Source organism: Heloderma suspectum, chromosome 2 (assembly GCF_057233095.1).
Source record: "Heloderma suspectum isolate Gila_16-S chromosome 2, 16-S_ref, whole genome shotgun sequence".
Taxonomy (NCBI): domain Eukaryota; kingdom Metazoa; phylum Chordata; class Lepidosauria; order Squamata; family Helodermatidae; genus Heloderma; species Heloderma suspectum.
The window spans coordinates 200,333,424-200,356,682 of record NC_139459.1 but is presented as its reverse complement, the minus strand read 5'-3'; the positions used below and the strand labels follow the sequence as shown (position 1 = coordinate 200,356,682).

The following is a 23,259-nucleotide window of genomic DNA, read 5'->3' as shown; positions in this document are numbered from 1 at the left end:
CAGGAGGAAGAGAAAAAGTGTGGCACCGACTAGAGGAGAACGAGGATGAGCTTGAAAGGGCTCCCCGGCCTTCTCCGGATAGGTAGGATGACAGAGCGGTGGTGTGAGGGGAGGGTTTCTACGAGGTGGAAGTGGCCTCAGTTCTAGAAGAGTGGGGATTTTAAATTATTTCTTCTGCCTGTTGAGCGCCGTGATAAATTAGTAGATCAACCCTGTGTATGGTTACTCAGATGTAAGCCTTATTATGTTCAATGAGACTTTTCCCCAAGCGCGTAAGATTGAAGTCTAAATTGTAATAATTAAAAAGTAGCCTTTTTCCCCGTGAAGAGAGGAGTGATTATGGGATTCACAGATGCCCCCACACGCCTGAGTTTCGGTATGTCTTTAAAACAAGACACTGGTCATATAACATTGGAGCTTCGAGCTGTGTTAAAATATTCATTTTGTCCGGCGCTCTCGCTCCTAGAGAGTGTTTTGAGCAGAAGTTTCGGCTGCTTCAGTGGTGTTTGGCATCTTAGAGATGTTCAAGGCCCCTGACCCAGACAGTAATAGAGCCTCGCCCAGCCTGGTACCTCCAGATGTTTTGGACCACAGCTTCCAGCATTCTTGACCATTGGCCGTGCCAGTGGGATTTGAAGTCCAAAATGGTAGCTGATCGGAGTTGAAGTCCAAAACATCTGGAGAGTGCCAGATTAGGGAAGGCTGCAGTAGTAATATACAAAGTGTTGCTTGCTGCTAGTGATGTGCAGCAAGCAACTATGTGCAGTGGCCCCAGCTAGCAAATGGTGATATGCAATCCCTTCTGCATTTCAAGGCAGATGGGAAGCACACAGTGTGGGGGGTGCTGATGAGGATTGTATATGTTGGCTGCACATCTTTATTTGAGTTGCCCCAACAAGGCATTGGGTGATGGGCATGAATTTCTCAATGTAGTAATGAGAACTGAGCTCAACTGCCTGTGGGCTTGCTGTTGTGTTGTGGAGAGACTTGGGGCTCCTAAGAAATGTCTCTGTTCCTCAATAAGAAGGTCAGTAATAGTGGATAAGCTTCCCTGAGAGGCATATTGCCCACCAGCACTTCCCCTGCACTTTGTAGCTGCAGAAGATTTGGGGGTATGTTCTAAAATGCGTACATTCTTGCAGGGTGATGGTGTGGCCCAACAGGTCTGGCCAATGCCTGTGTAAAGAGAGTAGTCGCTATACCATGGTGTCCTTCAGAAAGTCTTTACCCCTCTCCTTTAATCTGACACCCTACAGGGTTACTACGTGAGCCAATTTAAATGCGTTTTGGGTTGCCATAGCTTTACCAAAGGGACTAATTCTACCGAAACGATCCTCAAATAAAATGGCTGGGTGGTTTGTGAACTGGAAGGAGTATTGCTTTGATCAGATAAAGCCAGGTGCCAGGCCTCTGAAATGCTCTTGGGCAGTAGTTGGAAATGAGTGGTGTGTGTGTGTGTGTGTTGATATGCATGCACACATGTGCAACTCGTGCCTCCCCAGCAGACACCTGATGTGGTCTTAGGGGCTGAAAAGGTTGTGTACCCTTGGCCTAGAATATGGCTGAACATGCTTGGCAATGTGCAGGGAATCTATAGCAGACAAACAGATTTGGAAAGGATTACCTGAATGTAGAAAGGCTGCAACTATTTTACCTTACAAGGAAAGAGTTGAACATTTGGGGCATTATAGTTTAGAAAAAAGGGAGTGAGGGGAGACGTGGTAGAAGTCTGTAAAATTATGCATGATGTGGAAAAGTGCTTAGGCCTTTTTCCTAACATTAGAACATGAATTTCATCTGATGAAATGAATTTGCAGGAGATTCAGGACAAAGGAATGCTTAATTAATTTCTGGAATTCACTGCCACAAAGTGTGGTAATGGGGTTACACAAATTCATGGAGGACAGGTCTATCAATGGAGATTAGTCAGGATGGTTTTATAGAACCTCCAGGTTCAGAGACAGTAAGGGTGCAATCCTATGCATGTTTAGATGGAAAAAAGCCCTACAACTCCTGTTGTAGGACTTTTTTTCTGTCTAAGCATTCATAGGATTGCACCCGGAGGGAGCAATCCTATGGCCACTAGACACTGTCTAGAGGGCCATAGGATATGCTCTATTCCAGGAACCAACCCTGGAGCCTGTGCTCCAAGGTTGGTTCCCGGAAATCCAACCTCCCCCCTCGTTCATGCTGCCTCAGAAGCAGCGCAGAGAAGCCCCATCCTCCTCACTCAGAAGATGAGCTCAGGGTGACTAAAAAGGGGCGGAGCTGGAGGTGTTTTGGGGCAGGGAGAGCGGAGCTGTGCGTACAATGCATCCTATGTGTTGTATGCCATCTTCCTCTCCCAGTTGGCCCCCCCGCGGCTGCCGCTAGACAGCCAAAAACGGCTGTCTAGCGAAAAAGAGCAAGGCAGGAGAGGTGCGAACGATCCCCCCATGCATCTCCTGCCCTACTTTGGATAGGCGGTCGCCTCCGAGGTTGGAAGCGGCCACCTATATACTTAGGATTGCACCCTAAGGCAATGAATACCAGTTGCTGGGGCACAGGACAGAGGGCTATTGCATTTAAGCCCTGCTTGTACACTTCCCATATGCAACTAGTTGGACGCTGTGGGAAGCAAGATGCTGAAATAGATTGTCCTTTGGTCTTATCTTTCTTATGTAAACACAATGAACTGAAGGGTTAATGCATAGTAGTCAGGGTGAAGTTCTTGAAAACATTAATTACAAATGTTATTCATGTGGAGCTCTGAAGGGTTCCCCACCACCATCAAAACACCCAGCAAATACTTCAGATTGAATAATGGATAAAGAAAATGACTGTGTGTAAACTACCCTTATAAGTTGATACTATGGATGTTTACTCAGAAGTCTGTTGAGTATTCCTCCTTGTGCCTTTAATAGCTGAGTGGTACAAAGAAGTTTGGCAGAAATAGCTTCTTTCCTCACCACTTCACTGTGATAGAAGATGTGTCTGCTAAAGTTCTCCCTTCCTGCTGCTTCCTGCTAGTAATGCTGGAAGAACAAGTATAGGACATTGAAAGGGTGTTAGATACTTTGAAAGAGTCAGAGACGAATGTAGGGATGTTTCTGACCGATAGGCCTTCTTGATAGATCTAACTTACTATGTATACTGGTGTGTGAGGTCCAGTGAGTGCTTCAACTAATTCTATTACTGATGCTGGTGGAATGACTCATATGTAATGGACACTTTATTTTCAGGTAGGAGATGTTTACTTCAGGTTCCGTTTGGTTCATCTCGGCTTCTGTGGTGTCATAAGAAGTCAACATCCGTCACACAACAGGACTCTGCATCAGCAGTTGAACATTTTAAGGAAGCAAAGCATGCAATAGATGACTTGTATTCGTCTGAGCAGAGATCTGCTGTTTTGCAGCTACTCAATTCAGGATCTGAAGAAGAACTTTCTGCTGTGAAACTACTGCGAGGAAGAAAGTCTATTAATGTAATAGAGTACAGGAACAGGCATGGGCCATTTCAGGATTTACAGAGTTTACTAGAAGTGCCTCTTTTTCAATATAAAACAGCTGTTAAAGTGTGCAACTTTATTCTCAACCCCCTTGCAAAAGAAGAAACAAAAGAGAGAAAAACGCACAACACCATGTTTGCGATGAAATGTATCAAACCTGAAATAGAGAGAGAGAGGCTAGAGGTATTATTCCCAGCGTCTTACAAACACTGCCTTTTTGTACATACTAATGTTAAGTCTTCATTGGCATGCAACTTGGGAGTCCCATTGAACTCGATAAGGCAGGGGTGGGTAACCTTTTTCAGCCTAAGCACCGAATTTAATTTCGGAAAAGCCCCCAGGGGCCACATTCCAGTGGTGCGTGGGGCCAAATACAAAAGGGGTGGGTTCAAAAATACAAAAAATACCAGCATATTGTACCAGTAACCAAACCTTAGGAGAAGAATTTTAATGTTTAGAATGGGGAAAAAACTGCACAAAGGCTGAGAATAGGAAAGGAACTGAACAAAATAATTGGTGGTTGGGGAAAAAGGGGTGGGACCAGGTGAGGGGGCATGGCCATCTGGGGAACCCCAGAGGGCTGGATTTGGCCCCCAGGCCCAAGGTTCCCCACCCCTGCAATAGGGCTTGCTTCTGAGAAAATATGAATGGAATTGAGCTTCCTGGGATTTAATGTCTTGGACTGTTAAATGTAACGGCAGGGATTCATAGAGCTTCTTTATGTGGCATTGAAGGGCTTGGTATGCCCAGTGGCATTTGTGTGTTGTCTTTTAGTTTTTCAGCAGACACCCAGTCCTATCACAAACTGCTTTCAAAACTCCCCTCAGTTTCAAAAGAGGCTTGCTATTTGGCTTGTGGGGGCTGGTGTTTAAGAAATAGAAGGCAAACTCTTCCTTAGGTGTGCAGAACTAGGCGCAGGCCAAGTACATTTTATAAGAAATGACTTGGGACCAGCTCACATGTGGCCCAGGAACGAGGTTTCTCTGTGCAATGCCTAGGTGGGTAGGTCCTGCTCACATGGGTGTGTATGTGTGTGTTCTCTGTGACCCTGTTGCCATGGTCAGACCACTTCCTGGTGAAGTTTACATTAACAGTTGCTATTCCCCTGCACAGGGTGGTGGACCAATTAAGACGGTCTGCCAGAGGAGACTTGTGGAATCCCAGGTATTCCTGAATGCTCTTGGGGAGTTTCCAGTCAACATTGCTGTCAAGGTCCTGATCTCAATAGAGTATGGTCAGATGGAGCAGACTGTCAACACGATTGCTCCCAAAAATCCTCTTCAGCACTTTTGAGCCCAACTAACCTCCTGGTTCGCTGAGGACCTATCTGTTATGAAACAGACAGGACGATGGCTAGAATGCAGATGGCACAAAACTCATATAGTGAATATGAACGAACGCAAGTGAGAGCACATTTTCTTGCCTACTTTGTGGTAGAGAGGTATTTGTACTTCTCAGTCTCCTTGCATTCTCAAGTAACTGTCTAGCAGAACTTTTCTGGATGATTTTAATAGGTTGCTGAAATCAGGTGAGGACATGGCAGAACTCTTGGAGGTCAGCTGTGACAAGTTTGCAAAAACTTTGAGCATAAAGTCACTCATATCCATGCTGAACATGGCACCTTATTGAGATAGCTCCAGTGGATGTGTCCAGAGTTCCATCTAGTCTGGTTCTGTGGGATCAATTTCGGTTAATGTGGCCTGAGGATGTGCTTGGATGGGTGTGGCTAATGACCTGTATTCTTGATCCTTGCTCATCTTGGGTATTAACAACTAACTGGGGGAGAGGGGACTGATGGCTGGGTCCAAGAGGTATTTAATGCCGCCTTGTTAGGGGGTCATGGTGCCAGCCTCCCTGGAAGATATGGTTGCATGTCCACTCCTTAAGAAACCCTCTTTGGACCCAGGAGATTTTAAAAACGATCACCTCGTCACTAATATCCATTTCTTGGGCAAGATCTTGGAGAGGGTGGTGGCGGCTCAACTCCAAATGCTTTTGGAGGAAACAGAATAACTAGATGTATTTCAGTCTGGCTTCAGGTCTGGGTTTGGTACTGAAATGGCTTTGGTTGCCTTGATGGATGACCTTTGTTGGAAAAGAGGAGTGTGACCCTGCTGATACGTCTTCACCTCTCAGTGGCTTTTGATACCATTGACCATACTGGAGTGGCTTTGCGGGCTGGGTGTTAGAGGCATGATGATACGGTGGTTCCATTCCTCCATGGGTGGGAGGGGCAGGGGTTGCTTGACCCCTTGGCATTTGAGCTGTGGAGTCCCACAAGGATCCATCTTATCCCCCTATGATCTTTAACATCTATATGAAGCTGCTGGGTGAGGTCATTGGGAGATTTGGAGTGAGCTGCCATCAATATGCTAATGACACCCAGCTCTATGTATCCTTGCCATTTGAGTGAGGTGAGGCTGTGTAGGTGCTGAACCAGTGTCTGGAGTCAGTAATGGGCTGAATGCTGGTCAGTAAACTGAAGCTGAACCCCAGCTAGATGGAGGACCTTGGATAGGTGGTTCTTATATCCAGGAACTGGGTGTGCAACTTGTTCTAGATGGGGTTGCACTCTCCCTGGAAAAGCAGGTGCATAGCCTGGGAGTACTCCTTGATCCAGCATTGTCACTTGTGGATCATGAGGCCTCGGTGGCTAGGAGTGCCTTTTGCCAACTTCAGTTGGTTCAGGTACTTTATGTATCTACAAGGGAGAGAGCCTTCTCAGTTGTGGTGCCCCAACTGTAGAATACCCTTCCACCCACAGAGGTGTGACTGGCGCAATTGTTTTGTGCAATTGTGTGATTGGTACAATTTGTTTTGGCACCAGCTCAAACCCTTTTTGCTTACCCAGGCATTTTAATTGGCTGATTTTGTCTATTTTATTGTGTTGGCCGCCTTCTTCTATGATTTTTGGTTTAATTATATTTGTAAACTGACCTGGTGTATGCAAGGATGAAGTGTGGGTTTAAAATGTTTTAATAAATAAATAAAGCCAACCACATATTTTTTGCTGTAAACATATTACTGGGGTGGGGGTAGAGGGGCTTCGCATGTAGGCTCTTAGTGCCTCTGTTCTGGTCCACATCAAAGTTTATACTGTGAGGGAGGATGCACAAGCCTGAAGTTCAGTCCTGTACTTGAAGATACCACCAGGTTCAAGGGGCCCCTGAGCAAGGTACATTCCAGGGCCCCCCTTCCCCTCCCCACTCCACCTTGTTTTTTTACCTTGGCAATTTCTGCCAACAAAAATCACTATGCTGGTGGCGGCGGCAGCCAGCTGATCGAGTCTACAGCCCTGTGGTGGGCTGATTTAAATTAAAATATTTTTATTTGCTAATTTTGAGTAGTACTGATCTGAACCAATCAGATGCTGCTTTGGGGGAGGGCAGCTAAAGAGGGCATTAGAGTAGCGAAGCGGTGGTCTTTTTGTTAACTCCGGTGCCCTCATTGGTTGTACCCCCACCCCTGTCCCCCAGGCAGCATCTGATTGATTCAAATCACCACTACTCATAATTAGGAAATAAAAATACTTTAATTTAAAATGATGCGCTGCAGAGCCATACTGCAGCCTCAACCAGCCAGCTGCCACCACCGCAGCATGTTCCTTTGGTAGTGCAACAGGAAGAGGAGCCGATGCCTGTCGGGGGGTTGTTTGGGGGCCCACCCAGACCACAGGACCTGGACCTGTGCCTCATGGTCCGGCCCTAGTGGTGCCACTGCCTGTACTCTGCTACACATACCACATGGATGAAGAAGTGGCCGTTAGTGTTTACAACAACCGTAGACTAATCACCATTCTTCTTTTGTAATATTCAAATAAGTAAAAGGTATGCTTTTCCTTGAATTTCGTACCTCTTATTCTGGAGAAATTTCACACCCTGTAGCAACATGGGGTGAGGTGGGGGGGACTTTTTAACTTATACTAGAAAACATGAGATTGTAAATATAAGTACTGATATACCTTTCCTGTGCTCTTTTAGACTGCCAGTAGCATTGTGTCCATTGTTTTTGGCACCCGCAAAATTGCATGGACTCATGTTAACAGACACTTGGTTGTTCAAGATTGGCAGCAACAGGAATGCACAACATTTATGAGAGGAGCTTATATGCCAGCAATGTATCTTGAAGAGGTAAGCCACGTTTAGCTTTGTTCTAAGTAAGCTACATAGAGTCAGCAGGTCCTCTGAACTGCCTCTGAAATACTAGGTTCTTCTTCCTGGTCTCTGTGCATCACACATATGGGCTCTGCATCTGCGCAGAGCCTCGATTCAGGAAACTTCCTTAGCTAAGGATCATTTGGGGCTGGAACCCTCTTCACCATCTGCTGCACATGTCCCAACAGTTCCCACTCAAGCCTTCAGTTCTCTTTTGACTGCCTTATCGGTTGCCTCAGAGGGAATTCATGTGCCAAAATTTGGCTTTTATTACCTCGCTAGGGATCTCTTCATTTTATGTGGTTTTATTCTATTCCTTTTTCTTCTACTTTTGTTGTTTGTTCCTCATTTGCGTTTTTGTTTGATTTTGCAAATGCAATCATCCATCGCTGTCTGCTTCAGGCAGATGGCCTTGTGGGCTCCTTTCCGCAAATGTGGCTGGTGTGGCAGTAAATTGCCTCCTGCAGACGGCCACTCTTTGTATTTATTTTGCCTTGGAGAGGGACATAAATTAGAATCTTGTCCAAATTGCTCAGCCTTTTCTAAAGAAGCCCACTGAAATTGATCAGACAGACTGAAGGTAGCTCTGTGGGAAGAAGCGCTGGAGGCAGTGGAAGCACTGAAAGAGCCAAGGTCTCAACTTTCAGGGGTATCTGCTAAATCTTCTGACATGACTTCTCCTAAGCAGTTATCGCCACAGAGACAGTCTGTAGAAAAAGAGCATATGGACCTGTCAACTCTGGGGCGTTCCTTAATGCTCACAGTAGCGAAAAAATTGACAAAGAAAGCCAAATCTTCAAAGCTTGGAGGAACAGAAGAAAAAGAAGTCCAAATTGGACAAGGAACAGACAAAACCATTGTCTGTCTCTCCTCCTCCTCCTCTATTGGATTCTCCAGTACTGACAGCAATACCACATTCAGTACCAACAGTGCAACTTTCACTCCTGGATCCGAGTCTCCCATCTTCAACATCGGAAGGAGAGATACGAGATTCGCCACCAAGGCTTCCTCAAGGCATGACATCTTCGCCATACATTTGCTCCCCTAGGGCAACAGTGCAGCCAAGGTCTCGCCTTACAGCCCACACTCGGGAAGACTCTTGAGTTGGTGCAATCCTTCCATTATGAACAAAGGAGGAGCATCTATGATGGTATGGAGTACCATGTGAGACCAAGATCTTGATCTCCCCTCACAGGATGGAGCCACTTCCTGGATTGGCGTTACCTGCTTTGAATGATGGGTTACTGGGATGACTGGGAGTATAGAGAGCAAGAAAGATTTTCTGATCAAGTGAGATACCTCAGTGCAATCTCACCTCGATACTGAAAGCCTCCATCAGCCTCTCCTGAGTTTCTTCCTCCCCATCCAATTATGTCTAGATTGGATTCTCTACAGTGGAGTAAAGATGTTTCCACTAAAGAATCTTGTCCACAGGCTCAAGAAGTTTCCTCCTGTTCACCACTGATATGTGAAGGAGGTGCTGGTTAATTTGCCTCCACAACAATCAGATCTGGATGACTACTAATCGGATTCCAGCTCATACTTTTCTGCTCCACCTTCTATATTGTCTCCTGACAATGTTTTTGGTTCTCAGGACAGAGCTTCTCCTTCAGAAGATATGGGGCATTTGACCGATCAAATTCTCCGTATGGTTCAGTCCTTGGGTATCGAAACATAGCAGCCTGCAGAGAAAGTACAGGACCCTGTATTCGATGCCGTGTTTACGAAATCAACAGCACCGGTATTGATACCGTTTCTACCTACTCTGTTACAAACTGTACAATTATCATGGAAAGTTCCTTCATCAGTGGCTCCGACATCGAAGCGATTAGAATCTATGTACCGGGTGCAGGAGAAAGACGCTGGATTCTTTTCTTTCATCCCAAGCTGAATTCCATTTTAGTGGAGAAGGGAAGGGAAGGAGGTTCCCAGCCACTGGGACCAGCCCCAACCTCCCTGCGAGGGAGGACTGCTCAAGATCCAATCCCCGGATCCCTTTCCCCAAAACAGGACTGGCCAAACCTGGCCTTTCAGTCCCCCAAAATACCCAGTAGCCACGCTCTTAAGCCAAGAGGCACTGAAATTAGCACTGAGGTTATACAGAGAAATCACACCAACTAGAGGTTGGATACAGGTTTATCAAAATCAAATAAAGGGGTAGAGGGAAAGGGAAGAATGGAAGTAGCAAGTTACACAAGAGGGTACAAAGCTGAATCACTTAACTGTATACCGAGAGCCTCGTGAACGCACACCCAAGCAAAATAATAAATCTACCTGGCCTATCCTTGCATACCTAAGTGTCAGGAGCGCCCTAGCGGCCTCTTTCAGTACACTCTAATAGCCAACTCAAGACACAGGCGAAAGGATTCTTTTTAAGGCTTTAATCCTTTTACAACTTAATGACTCTTTCAGATCCTAATCACCAGTGACTAAGCAATGAACAGCAGAGTAGCCTATGCTCCGGGTAGGCAGTTGGTCCCCGTTTGAAGGAGAATTACTTGAAGACCCTGAACTTATGGGCTAGGGAGAGATCCTCCCTCTTTCCCTTGGGTCCACGGGATGCGGCCGTTGCTTGCACGCCAAACGGGCGCTACGCCTCCTTTCCGCGCCCTCCATCGCTCGTCGCTCCCTGCATCTGTGTTGAGCGTCTAGCAAGCCCCCTCCCACACTTTCTCACTGCCAGGGTCACTATCTATCTCAGGAATGCCGACAGGAGGAATCTCTGCCAGCTGCTGTGCCTGTGAGGGATGAGCCGGCTCCTCTCCCACAGATTGCTGATCCTCCTCCGAATCAGAACTGCTCTGGGGTTCTATCGGCTCAGTTTCTACCCTGACACTAAGTATGGATCTCCCCAGATAGCAACCAGCCATCTGCAGGTCCAGGACCACCAGGATGAAGGGAGACCCCATGCCTCGACCTCAGCCCTCTTTTAAAGCCCAGCCCTGGCAACTCAGGGCAGATTTTCCTTCAGCCAATCACTGGCTCAGTCCCTGGGTGGTCCGCCCTTGCCTCCAAGAGGCTGGAACTCCCCCACCAACTCCAGCTGTTATCACTTCCCAATTAGCGCGGACTGCGCCCAGCCTTGAGCAAAGGGGCCGAGGAGCCTCTAGATAACATACAATCCCAGGTGGTTATATCAGACGTGACAGCCTGACCTAATCTTCTGGTGGAAAACAGGCCATCATTCTTGACAGGAGTCTTCACATGGAAAATCTCAGAAAGTCCACACTTCACCAGTGGACAAGGAAGGTCGCAGACTTGATTTGCTGGGCAGAAGAATTTATTCCTCTGCTGCACTGGAATTGCGAGTGTCAAATTATCAGGCCACAAGGCCTGATACCAGCTGTTCTTGTGGGAAAAGGTTGGCTTGTTATTTGACTATCTGCCAGATGATTAACAGGAGTTGGCAAGAATTTTTCAGACAGAAGCCATGAAATCATCAAAGCAACAGATAAACACTGCCAGACGCCAAACAAACTGCAGAGCAAAAGCCATGGTTGGTGTGGTAGCATTGAGAAGACATGTTTGGCTCTGCTCAGCTGGTCTGACTCCTGAGGCCAGATCATGGATAGAAGACTTATCTTTCCATAGAGTGGGTCTGTTCAGTGCCATAACAGACAAAGCTGTGGACAATGTTCAGAAGACTAAAACCACAGCTAGAAAGATGGGATTAGGGCAATCTCAACAACCATATAAATCACACCGCTGGTTCCGACAGCAGCTTTTTTATCCTCCACATTGACAAATGGAGCGTACTACTCACCAACAATCTTACCCACAACAGGAGCGCCAGTATTCAGCACCTTGACCTCACTAGTCCCAAGGGAAGAACAATTTTGCAGCAAAATGGCGGTTTTGACTACCCACGGCTGGTTCTTCCTCTACTTTTCCACCCTCTGTTTGGATACTGCCTGGCACAGTTTCTCCACAACTGGAAAGCCATAACATCAGACAACTGGGTGCTTTCGATTGTTCAGTAGGGATACAGGATCGAATTTGTAGCTCTCTGTAAAATTCACTCCACCATCGGATGTTCTAGATAAGGAGACAACATCTTTACTTCAAAAAGGAGCTATTCACTATGTCTGTCCGAGCCATCAAACGGAAGGTTTTTATTTCTGCTATTTTATGGTACTGAAGAGGGATGGAGGGCTCTGTCCAATCCTGGATCTCAGAAATTTGAATCTGTTCATCTCCACCAAGAAGTTCTGGATGAACACGCTAGCATCGATCCTGCCTCTCCTTCAGAAGGGAGAATGGTTTGCTGCTGTCAGTCTGAAGGATGCATATTTTCATATTTCAATTCACCCATACCAGCAAAAATATCTTCATTTTGACATCAATCAAAACATCTTTCAATTCCAGGTTCTACTGTTTGGTTTGGCTACAGCTCCGAGAGTCTTTAAAAAATGTATGGCTGTTGTGTGTGCTTACGTCTGGATGCAACAAATAGAAATTTATCCATACCTGGACGATTGGCTACTTGTGGGAACCTCCAAATTAGCTCTGAATTGAGCTGTTGTAATGGTTTGAGACCTGCTAAATTCACTGGGACTTTGCATCAATGAGGAAAAGTCCAAACTAGAACCTATCCAACAGATACTTTTTATCAGAGCAGTTCTGGACTCCAGAATAGAGAGGGCATATTGTGTGCCTGCTGAATTGTGTGCCTGCCATTATTTCCCTTGCGAAGGATATAATTCAACAGCAAATCATTTCAGCTTTCTCTATCCAGCATTTACTAGGGCTGATGGCAGCCATGGTTTCCGTGGTTGCATATGCTCGACTTCAGATGCGACCCCTTCAGACTTGGTTTCTTCATGCTTTCTGCGGAGAAGACGCTTATCAAACTCGACTTCATATACTAGGCAAGATCATACGTTCCCTCACTTGGTGGACAAGATCGGAAAATCTTCATCAAGGGATGCCTTTTCTTCCAAGACCACTGTTCCATGTCCTAGCAACCGACACCTCCCACTGTGGATGAGGAGCCCATTGCAGTACTCTATGGATTCAAAGTCTATGGTCTGAACCCAAGAAAGGAATGCATATAAACCATCTAGAACTGCTAGTTGTATGGAAAGCGCTGAAGGTGTTCGAATCGGATTTGAGTGGTCACCACATACAAATTGCATCAAATAGCACTGCAGTCATTTGATACCTGAACAAACAGAGCGGGACATGAGCGCTGGCCCTAATTTCGCTGACTCTCAGAATCTTTGATTGGAGCATTCACAGGAGAATACATTTATCAGCCATACACATCGCGGGGAAGGAAAACATTTTGGCTGATTAAGGCGGTCATACCAATCGTCCCACAAATGGCAGCTTGCACCAGAAATACTTCACTGTCTGTTCCAGACTTGGGGCATTCTGAGAAGAGACTTATCTGGGTCAGGGTCTTGTAGGTTATAGCTAAGATTTGATTAGCAGTAGCCTGGAAGGGCTTCGCCTATTCAGCCTCTGGAATGTCAGAATCTGTGTGAAATTATATCTGTTAGTGTTCTCAGAGCAGAGCCAGTGGGAGTCACCCAACTCCCTGTCCACCTGCTGGTCTGGCCTTGGCAGGCAGGGAGGCTGGAAGTGGCCGTGAGAACCTGACAGAGGTGGGGTGGGGTTTGCAGAAGGGTTGCCCAGGTTGAAGCGTCACTGCTGGAGGGCTGAACAGTGATGCCCTGTTTAGACAGGGGCCTTGCTGAAAGGCTAAAGGTCCTTGTCTGTCAAGGGATCTGGAGAGGATGGCTTATAGTCATGCCTTCCCTTTTAAGCTGGTGCAAAGGCGAAGAGCCTTTGCTAGAACATCTTATCTTCATTGCCCAAAGCCTTCTCTGTTTGGGTCCATCATCATCTGGGCTTTTGGAGGTACTCTGCACATGGACTGGAACTTTGGGTTGTAAAGGACTTGCCATGAAAAGTACTGTGAGGCTTTTCCTAGACTTGTTGCTGTGGATTGTGTGTGTCTGTTTGTCATCAGCTCAGCATGCTGGCAGGCTGTGTTTGATCTACAACTTAGACTTTCCTCTGCCTGGACGCATGCAGTGTGGAGTTACCACCGCAAAAGCATTGGCATGGAACTCCCTGGCGGTCTAGGTTTACCCGTCCTTTGATCTTGATAGGCCTTGGCCATGTAGCCTGGAGTTATCAACAAAAGATGGGTGTGGGTGTCTCTGTGGGTGTGGTTTGTTTAGGCCCTTCAGGGAGTTATCCCTTGATTGCCTGATAGGTTCATTCCAGGAATCATTTCCATTCCATGTCCGGGGTTGGAACCCCGTGAAAGGATTGCCTGGGCTAGGTACCCAGGAATCCAGAGTCCCTTCCCTTGTGTTCAGAACCATAGAGAATGACAACGGGGAAACCATGTTGGTGAGGATCTCAGTCATGGTAGTAGTGTTTAGCTTTGGGCTGTTCTGGAATTACATAGAGCCTATAGCTGCTGACCATCAGCTATATGATTTCTGAAGAGTGTAACCATTAAGCTTTTGCTGTGGGATTTCCTGCAATAAAGAAATCTCACTGACTTGGGAGTATGATGTCAGATTGCCTGAGCATGTGCGCTGGGGGGATTGGGAAGCCTAACAATTTGCAACTCCAGAGAATGTGGTATGCAAAAGTTACTGTACCAGCATAAGTGGGTGAGTGTCGATCAGAGATGCATTTCTTCTACTGTGGATTAGTGATCAGTTTTACCTGTTTCCACCATTCCTGCTGCTCACGAAGGTGATTGCCAACATAATCTCGGTGAGGACAAAGGGCACATTGATTACAGCGCCGTGGTTCACCCTGCTTCTCATGCTAACCAGAGGTGACTACTGGCTTCTGCCCTTGATACCGAGTCTGTTGTCTCAAGATCAGGACCGAGTGAGACACCTGGACTTGAAAAGCCACAAACTCACAACTTGGAGAATTCAGTGACTCTATTATTCGCCACTGTACTGTCAGTATTGGAGGCTGCTAGAAAGCCTTTGACTAGGCGGTCTTATTCCAGTAAGTGGAATACTTTTATTAGTTTTGCAATTGCCAATAATTTTAACCCTCAGCATTGTGGCGCAGAGTGGTAGGCGGCAGTATTGCAACTGAAACTCTCCCCACGACCTGAGTTCGATCCCAGCAGAAGCTGGGTCCCAGGTAACTGGCTCAGGTTGACTCAGCCTTCCATCCTTCTGAGGTTGGTAGAATGAGTACCCAGCTTGCTGGGGGAAAGGTAGTCATGACTGGGGAAGGCAATGGCAAACCACCCCGCTATAGTCTGCCATGAAAACACCAGCGTAAGCAGGCGTCCCTCTAGGGGTCAGTAATGACCTGGTGCTTGCACAGGAGGAACCTTTCCTTCCTATTGTTCAGCAGAGTGTGTTCTTCCGTTTTTGCATTCATTGTTTGTTAGCGGTTTAAAGTATTTTTCTATTCGTGTTTATTTGGCAGCCATTTCCGCTTCTCATCTGCCAATTCAAGGTTTCCAATATTTACTCACCCTTTGGTTCGGCAGTTCCTTAGACGTTTAAGAAACACTGTTCCTCCAGTAAGACCACCTTCTCCTCAGTGGAGTCTCTTGGTTGTGTTACATGCTTTGACGACTAAACCTTTTGAATCTTTGGTATCTGTAGATACACGGCTACTTTCGTTAAAGGTGTTTTTTGTAGTAGCCATTACATCTGCAAGGAGATCAAGTGAACTTGAGTTGATTCTCCATATTTAATTTTTAAGTTGTCCTTCGACTGGATGTCACTTGCCTTCTGAAGGTAGTGTCCGAATTCCATGTTAACCAGGACATTGTTTTACCAGCTTTTTTCCCATCCCCTGCTTCACTGCTTGAGAAAACTTTACACACACTAGATGTGCAGCATGCATTGGCTTTCTGTAAGTCAAGAACTGAGTTGTTCCGCAAGTCGAACAGACTGTTCCTTTGTTATGGAGGAAAGAAGAAAGGTCTCCTCACAAAGCCTTTCTTCCTAGGTTGTTCAGGCTATACAGTTGGCATATGAAGTTGCTAAACAGGAACTGCCATCATCAGTAAGGGCTCACTTCACATGAGGTGTGGGTATGTCTACGGCTTTTGAGAGAGGACTTTACCAGATCTGTAAAACTGCCACATGGTCAAAGCCATCCACATTTTGCACCATTACAAATTGGATGTCAGGGCACGAGCAGATTGCATGTTTGGACGTACTGTACTTTCTTCAGTTTTGCACTAGGACACCGACCCACCTCTGGTAAGTCAGCTTGTTAATCACCCATGTGTGATGTACAGAGACCACGAAGAAGAAAGGCAGGTTGCTTACCTGTAACTGTAGTTCAATGTATTGGCCCCAAGAGCATAGCCAAGTCATTTGTAGTGTTAGAGGGGCCTAGAGATCCATAATGCTTAAGTTCATTATTGGTGCAATTCCCATGCTAGTAAGCTTCAGAGCATGTGCATATGAGTCAAAAGGCCGATAACAGCCTTCTTGGTACATTCCTTGCTAATGAGGAGAGTCTTTATCTCTGATGTGCCTGGGAAGCAAAGTCTGTTTACAGGTGGCTGTGCCTGAGAACCAAACACTTCTAGCCTATGCTGAGAATGAACGCTAGGGGCACGTGCTGTCGAAACGCTGCTTATTGCTAACCTGTAGAGTACAAGACCCATTGTACCCAATGGCTCGGGGTTCAGAGAAGCTGTCTGATCCAACCATTGGGTACACCTGTGTGCTGTAAGTTACTCAATAAAGTCTCCTTGTAAGGAAACATTTGAGTCTGATTTATCACTATATTGGCACTTCTAACCTAAGAGTTCAGTGCCCACGGCTGGGGCGACACATTCTTCAAGTGGTCATCTGTGCATTCACACAATCCTCCCACCATCCCCATTCGGTGTCAGTGTCACTATGACGTTGTTGCTGAAGTGTGATATATGCCTTTGGATCCGAGGTCTCTCAGGCAGTCTCAAGGAACTGAGGACTTGGGCAGGAACTGTTGGGAAAAGCGCAGTAGATGGTGGGGAGGGTTTCTGCCCAAAATGATCCTCAGCTATAGAAGTTTCCCGAATTGAGGCTCCATGCAGGTGCAGAGCCCATGTGTATGAATACACAGATGACCCCTCAAAGAACTACAGTTACAGGTAAGCAACCTGCTTGTTCTAGCTACAATAATTTTGTCAGAGAAATTCTCTTATCTGTTGAATCTAGTCTGATCATCTTCACTTGAAATTGTACAGGGGTCAAACAGGGAAAAGAGAAATGGAAAGTTACTTTCTTTTGACTCTCTGTAAAAACTAAATTTCAGCCACATCTTAATTTTTTCAGGAAAGATCACTTTCATTTTTCCATACTGGCAGACCAGTTTTTTTACAAGCATTTACAGCCCAGTTCTATGGATTGATTTTAGCTGCTGTGGTAACTGAAGAGGAACAAATTACTTGGGAAGAGGGGTGGAATCTCCCGCAGTAGAGGGCTGCTCCACTGTTGTTAGCTCCTGAAGCAATGAACATCCTATAGGATACAGAGGAAGAGGGTGGTGCCCCTGTATGTAAAATGCCCCTTGCATGGTACTGCTGTGCTGTGCACAGGAAGGGAAGCAGTGGCTGTACAATAGCATTGATGCTCCTGTTGTCCTAATGCTTGGGCTAGTGGCAGGTGACAGGTGACAAACTATTCCTGTATGCCATTGTTAGGACTGCCATGCCTGATCGTTGATTGGTTGATTATCTTAGTATAGCAGCTTACAGAATGGGAATGTAAACAATGGCTTGAGATGTTTTGGTGGCTGATGCAGAAGATCCAAATCCATCTGCAATGGTGATAGAATTATCATGGGTTGGATTCAGTTTTTTGCTGCCTTCGAGGACCATCCTCAGAGTTCCTGTCTGAAAAGTGGGGGAGGTGATTTTTGTCAATTCTGTCCTCCCTCTGCAGCCCCCAGAACCATCTCCCCCTTGTTCTGAAAGAAACCCCCAACCTCTAGAGCAGATTTTCAGGGGACTGCAGGGGCAAGAATTAGTAAAAATTGCCCATGCCACCAGCAGAAAAGCTACAATGGAGCAGAAACCTCCAGCTGACATAAGGAGCCCTTCCATCTGTGAATGGCATATATACTGAATCCAACCCATTGAGCTTGTTCAGATGACATGGCAGCCCATTGTGGGTTAATTAACCCTTGAGGAGCTGTGGCGCATGCCAGCCACCATTAAGAATATGGAACCCCTGACAGAGGTTTGTAACACAGTCTGCTGTAGGGGTATGCAAGGGTTGTTTGGCCCTCAACGCCCATGCCTGGGTTTGCACAACACAACCCTGTTGGGGGTTGTATATTCATAATGGCAGCCAGCATATCCTTGAGGGTTAATTAACCCAAGATGGGCTGCTGTGTTGTCTGAACCAGGTCTATTCTGTATAATTGACTGTTTGCTGACCTTTAGTGGTATTTTAAACAGTGCTTCTTAAGGCTCGGGCTGCCTCACCTTGTTTTAATGAGATGTACAGGGCCATCACTAAGGCTCCAAAGTTCTAAAAACCTTTTCATCCCAATATCTTGGGTAGATAGCTTCTTGTTTGGGCAACACAAAAGTAGTACAAACTTCCTCATAGATGGATATAAGCTGTGCGTGCATACTTTTGGATTTGTGATGCTATTTTTCTTTTGGGTTGATACTATTTATTCAGTACTTGTTTATTTCAGATTTCTTCTGTAGTATCCAGGATTCCTGAAGCAGATTTTTACGTTTTGGAAAAATGTGGACTTTCTGCTCTGAATTCAGGTTTGTTTCCAGTGATGTTACATCTTCGTACAGTGGAAGCTATGCTGTATGCATTGTTACATAAAACATTTGCACAAGATGACCAACCCAAAGTACTAAGTATGGCCCGAAGTGCTGTAGGAAAATATTTCGGACTGATGATTGGGGAAGCACGAACTAGTGGAATAGACCTTGTAAAACAGTTACTCTCAGAATCTATTACACAAGCCAAGCCCCGCGTGAGCTTTCCAAGAGACCAAGTGGTTAACTATAGAAATGTATTGTCATCAAACAAACAGAGAAGAGAAGAAGAACTGTGCGATTCATTGCTACAGGCGGTAGCTTTTTCTGAGCTTCTAATACTGAACACTACTACTTAATTCTTATTGGAGTTAGGGTCATCTGTGTATGATTTTTGGAACCTATAATACATTTCTGACTAATATATAAATCGTAGGAGGTTGCAATACCTGTGTGACTATCTTCCACTCAAAAAGAACACAGCTATGGCAGTGGTGGAACCACAGTTGTACTGCCAGGAAAAATGCCAAACAATCATTCTTAAAATAAGAGTTGAGAGATACTACATCAAGTGCAAATAACCATAATTATGCTACTGAACATCTGTTAAAGTACTGGGAGATGGCTTTTCCACTCAGTTCTCTCTCCTGAATAGTGATTGTAGGTGTTACTAAGGCTTGCTACCTCAGTAAGTTGAAAGTTCTAATTTCAATATAATTAATTTTAAATAAATGCATTTAGAAGTGGGATGCTGGTCAGCTTGTAGTGTTTTTTATAAAGAAACAACTTTAGTAGCATGTAACTTAATCATTGTTGTCAGAATTTCCTTTCTAGCAGTCATATCCAGCTGCTTCTGTCAGCAGAACCAGGCATGGAGAGATTCTCTCCACCCTTCCATGTCTTCAAAATTTGCTCCAGAAGCCTGGAAAACCTGCCAGAGTAGATTTTGGGCAGCACAGAGAGCTGAAGCAGGAAGGTGAGAGGGAGAAATTTCCATTGTACTAGCAGACTTTCACTAGTGCAACATTGGATTTAACCTTAAATTTGTTACACTCATAACCTCAGGCTATAATTTAAAGCTGATGATTTTAAAATCATGAAACTACAATTAAGCCTTGGATGACCTCCTGTACATAGTAATAAACATCTTGTTAAATGCTTGGAGCCCATATGGTATGATAGAAAAGTACTGGCAGTGTTAAATGCTCAGGTTAATTGCTATGGTTGTATACAAGTTGCTGCTTCAAAAAAGTTTTCACAATCCTGTATGGCGCTTCCAAGAATTAAACTAATAGCTATTTTTCCAAAGGACAAGATATGCACAGTAGTCTTCGGCAATTGTCAAGTATATTAGTAATCTTAATTTCCTTCCTGGGAAGTAAAATTATTTTTATTATTGGGAGATAAGGGCCCAGGAAGACAGTAAAAGTTTTCACATTTAGACTGATGTCTTCCTAACACAACAGTTGTACAGAACCATAAATATGTATTTTCACACCTAAAAGTCATGCTGCAAAAAGTTGCAGAGCTCTATACAGATATTTATTATTTCATTGCAGGTACAAAAACAAGCCCAGCCAAAAGAAACAGTGTAGTGGTAGTAAAATATAATGTACAATATAAAAATAAGATGTGCAGGATTACAGATAAATACTACACAACCCAAAAGAACTGTTGGTAGAAAGTCATACAAAACTGGCTATTTCAAAAATGACTGTGATCAAAGCCCTGCCATTCCGAAGATAAAACCTTTGTTCTCTGTGCATACATACATATATACACACAACCCCAAAGCAGTTTAGCCACAGCATTTGACTAATGTTTTGACAGGAAGTACCATATTTAGGCGGAAATTAGAGCGGTGGTTTTTAAACACTGCCTATTATTGAATATATGGATTTGTTGTTGGGAATTCATAAAACATTTTGCAACAGAGAACCCACATCGTAAAAAGTCAAAGTCTATCCAGTAGTTGTAGCAATAGGCTTGTTGTGCTTCCAAGTTCAGGTTGTATTTGAACTCATCTGGTGCAGATTTCAACACCAAGCAAGTCCACATTTGGCTTGTTGAAAGCACCTCCACAGTAGATATATACACTTTGCATTTTTAAATACTTAAAAAGATTCAAAATATAAACAGCACTTTGAATATACATTAATGATTTTATATGTACAGAGTCACTACTGGCAGCCATTTTAAGGAAAGTCACTTGCCAAATTGCTCAAAATTTCTCTGGGAAGGTGAATTCCTTCAAGGTAGTGGAGAAATCTGTTTGAAAATAAGTGAAAAAATTAGCAGTTTAGAATATGCAGTATGATGAAAGTGATAAAGACATCTACTTTACTGTCTCTAACCAAGATATTTAATGCATTTTGTCTTATGTATATATCACTCTGACACACATGAAGATTGCAATCCTTACACACTTACTTGGGAGTAAGTCCCATTGAAGTCAATGGGACTTACTTCTGAGAAGATATGAATAGGATTGCACTGTTAATGATGTAAATTAAAGGTTACCTTCTTTTTGTTTTCTCTTGTTCTTTCTGTTTCTCTGACTTACAAATGTTGCGGAGAATAGGCAGGTATTCCATTATGCTGGCTTGTCTGTTACTAAGATTTAAAGGAGTTATACTGGAAAATACACTTTTGATTATTTCCAACCTCTTCTGTGCATTATGCTGAATGCTGTAAAAGAAAAGAAAAATTTCCCATCCCAGTTAAGTTTAATAAGAAATATAACTGAAGATTATATTTCATTACATATGCCCAAAGAATGTACAACAAACATTAAGCTCTGCTGAACTAGCATCTATTTAATTCCTGAAACTTTAGAAGCCAATTCTAGAAGTTATGCCTTTACAGAACCCAGAATTTGATCTTATATAGCCATTGCATTAAAAGCAAACATTCCTCAATTTTATTACAGGTTAGATGCAGACACACCCTTATGTGAACAGAAGTGCTCTGATTCTGACTTTGATCCAGCAGAAGCTCCTATTGGAAGAAGTAGTGGGAAAGCAATATTCCCCAATTTCCCTGCAGCCCCGTGCATCACCTCCCACAGTGTTCTGGAGGGTCCTCCAATGCTCCAGAGTAGATTTTAAGAGGGCACGGGGGAATCAGAAAATGCCCTTCCTTCTCTGGCAGGAGCACTCCACGAGCAGAGTTCTATCTACAGGAACTCTGGGTCCAACCCATTTGTTTTTCAATGAGAGTCTACCCCAATCACATATAAAGCAAGCAGGGAGGATAAGTCTGATTTTAAGTGTAAAAGGAGCATGTGGATGAGTGGTGCTAAACCCTCTTTCCACTCATATCTTATTGCCCCACAGCCTCTCCCCTCCAGGCACTTTTCTCTCAGCCAGGTTCTTGATGAGCCCAGCTAGCAGAAAAGTGTTGGGAAGAGGGGCAGACAGTGGGGAGGTGTAAGATGCTAGCAGAGAAATTCAGTGTGTTTTGCTATTAAAATTGCTCCCTTTTTGCCACTGAAGATGGGCCTGCCACTATCATGCCTAGTCTCAGCCTCCGCTTGGCTATAATAAACAAAATCAATTAGAAACCAGATATGGCAACAGTAGGAACCCAACTTAGGTTAATGAGAATATCTATTGGTATATGTTTTTAATAATTAAACTTTGCAGTTAGCCAATAACCACTTTTGAACCAAAATTTCATGGTTGTTCCAAAGTATACATGCAGTTCTTGTACAAGTAGGCATCCTCATTTCCTTTAGAGGTACCACTGTGCACGTAACTGTTTGCTACATTAAAATAGAAGAGGAAGTGTGTGCTCTCTCTAGCACTTCTGCTTTACATACTAGAAAGGAGATCCTTTCTCATCTTCATTTAATATACCTCAAAAATATTTTGACCTTACCTGGAGTTAGCTGCTGACTGGCCAAAGTATAAATTGGCTCGGTCTTTTGAAACATGGAGTGTAAGTTCTTCAAATTCATCCTTCCCAAATTTTCTATCAGAGTTCAAGTAACTTTCCATCATTTTTGAAATATTCTTAAAGCATTTGTTAAAATTTAGCGCCTCTACAGTTGCCTTCAGTTCACTAGAGCTTTGGGAACTCCACCAGTCAGTATGCTCAACACTAAACTCATCAGACAGACCATTTTTTATCTTCCCTTTTGTCCAAATAAATTCCTCATATTTACAAGATTGCTTTGACTCCTGAGTCCTCCTGTTGAAGCAACAGTCTAAGAGAGACATATTGTCCACAAATTCAGTTAATGAATTTAGACACTGGAATGCAGCAGAGCCATTTGCTTTTGCTGAAGTTCCACACTTCAGTGCCGCTGTGCTACCACTCACGGGTTCCATTCTATCCTTTTCTTCTTGCAAGCATGATCTAGGTATATCAGATGGCACAGTAATGAACCCAGAGTAGTTTAATTCACTCTCAAATAAATCACTATCATCCAATAAAGCCAATTTTCTCTGGCGTTTTGTCTGCTTACTCTTTTTCGCGGGGCTACTTTCCTCCAAGCAATCACTGTTGATGAGTTTATTATTTGAAGAGTTTTTTGTAATCTTGTTTTGTGTAAGATTATCCAGTTGAATTGGTTGTGGAAGTATATTAATTGGTAAAGGTAAAATGATTTCAAGATTGCTATAAATAAAGTCGATATTCTTCATCTGGAATTCTGTGAGGAGATGTGTCAGCTTACTCCATTCTTCTTTTGTTGTGATTTCATGCTGTGAAAAATTAAATTAACTAATGATTTTGCTGTTTTTCTTTAATGGGTTTGTAGCCTTACCAGTCCCAAGGGACATACTAAAACATGCAAAAATTAGTCATTAAATAAAATGAACAAATAGTCTTTCCTCAAACAATCATTATCAGCACAGGGTGTGTGCATTTTTTACTTCAGTGGAAAAAGG

At 44.2% G+C, this 23,259-nt stretch overlaps 2 protein-coding genes across 5 annotated transcripts in view; one reads left to right on the top strand and one right to left on the bottom strand.

The window, feature by feature from the left end:
• Positions 1 to 31: 31 nt before the first annotated feature.
• Positions 32 to 23,205, top strand: TEFM (transcription elongation factor, mitochondrial). 2 transcript variants are annotated; one of them, XM_084837260.1, is made up of 5 exons: positions 32 to 82; positions 3,222 to 3,670; positions 7,468 to 7,617; positions 18,289 to 18,367; positions 21,297 to 23,205. In XM_084837260.1, the coding sequence occupies exons 1-5, from the start codon at positions 46 to 48 to the stop codon at positions 21,299 to 21,301; spliced, it is 720 nt and encodes a 239-aa protein (XP_084693386.1). In that variant the 5' UTR covers positions 32 to 45; the 3' UTR covers positions 21,302 to 23,205. The 2 variants fall into 2 exon arrangements, with proteins under 2 accessions (XP_084693386.1, XP_084693385.1); XM_084837259.1 differs by having other exon boundaries at positions 18,289 to 23,017.
• The window catches only part of ATAD5 (ATPase family AAA domain containing 5), a 32,259-nt gene continuing 28,889 nt past the window's right edge, over positions 19,890 to 23,259 (bottom strand). For all 3 annotated transcript variants that reach the window (XM_084837254.1, XM_084837255.1, XM_084837256.1), the window contains 3 exons: positions 22,247 to 23,073; positions 20,888 to 21,055; positions 19,890 to 20,635 (listed from right to left, as the gene is read on the bottom strand). In XM_084837254.1, the coding sequence (XP_084693380.1) occupies positions 20,563 to 20,635; positions 20,888 to 21,055; positions 22,247 to 23,073 (1,068 nt within the window). In that variant the 3' untranslated portion in view covers positions 19,890 to 20,562. The remainder of the gene's footprint in view (positions 20,636 to 20,887; positions 21,056 to 22,246; positions 23,074 to 23,259) is intronic.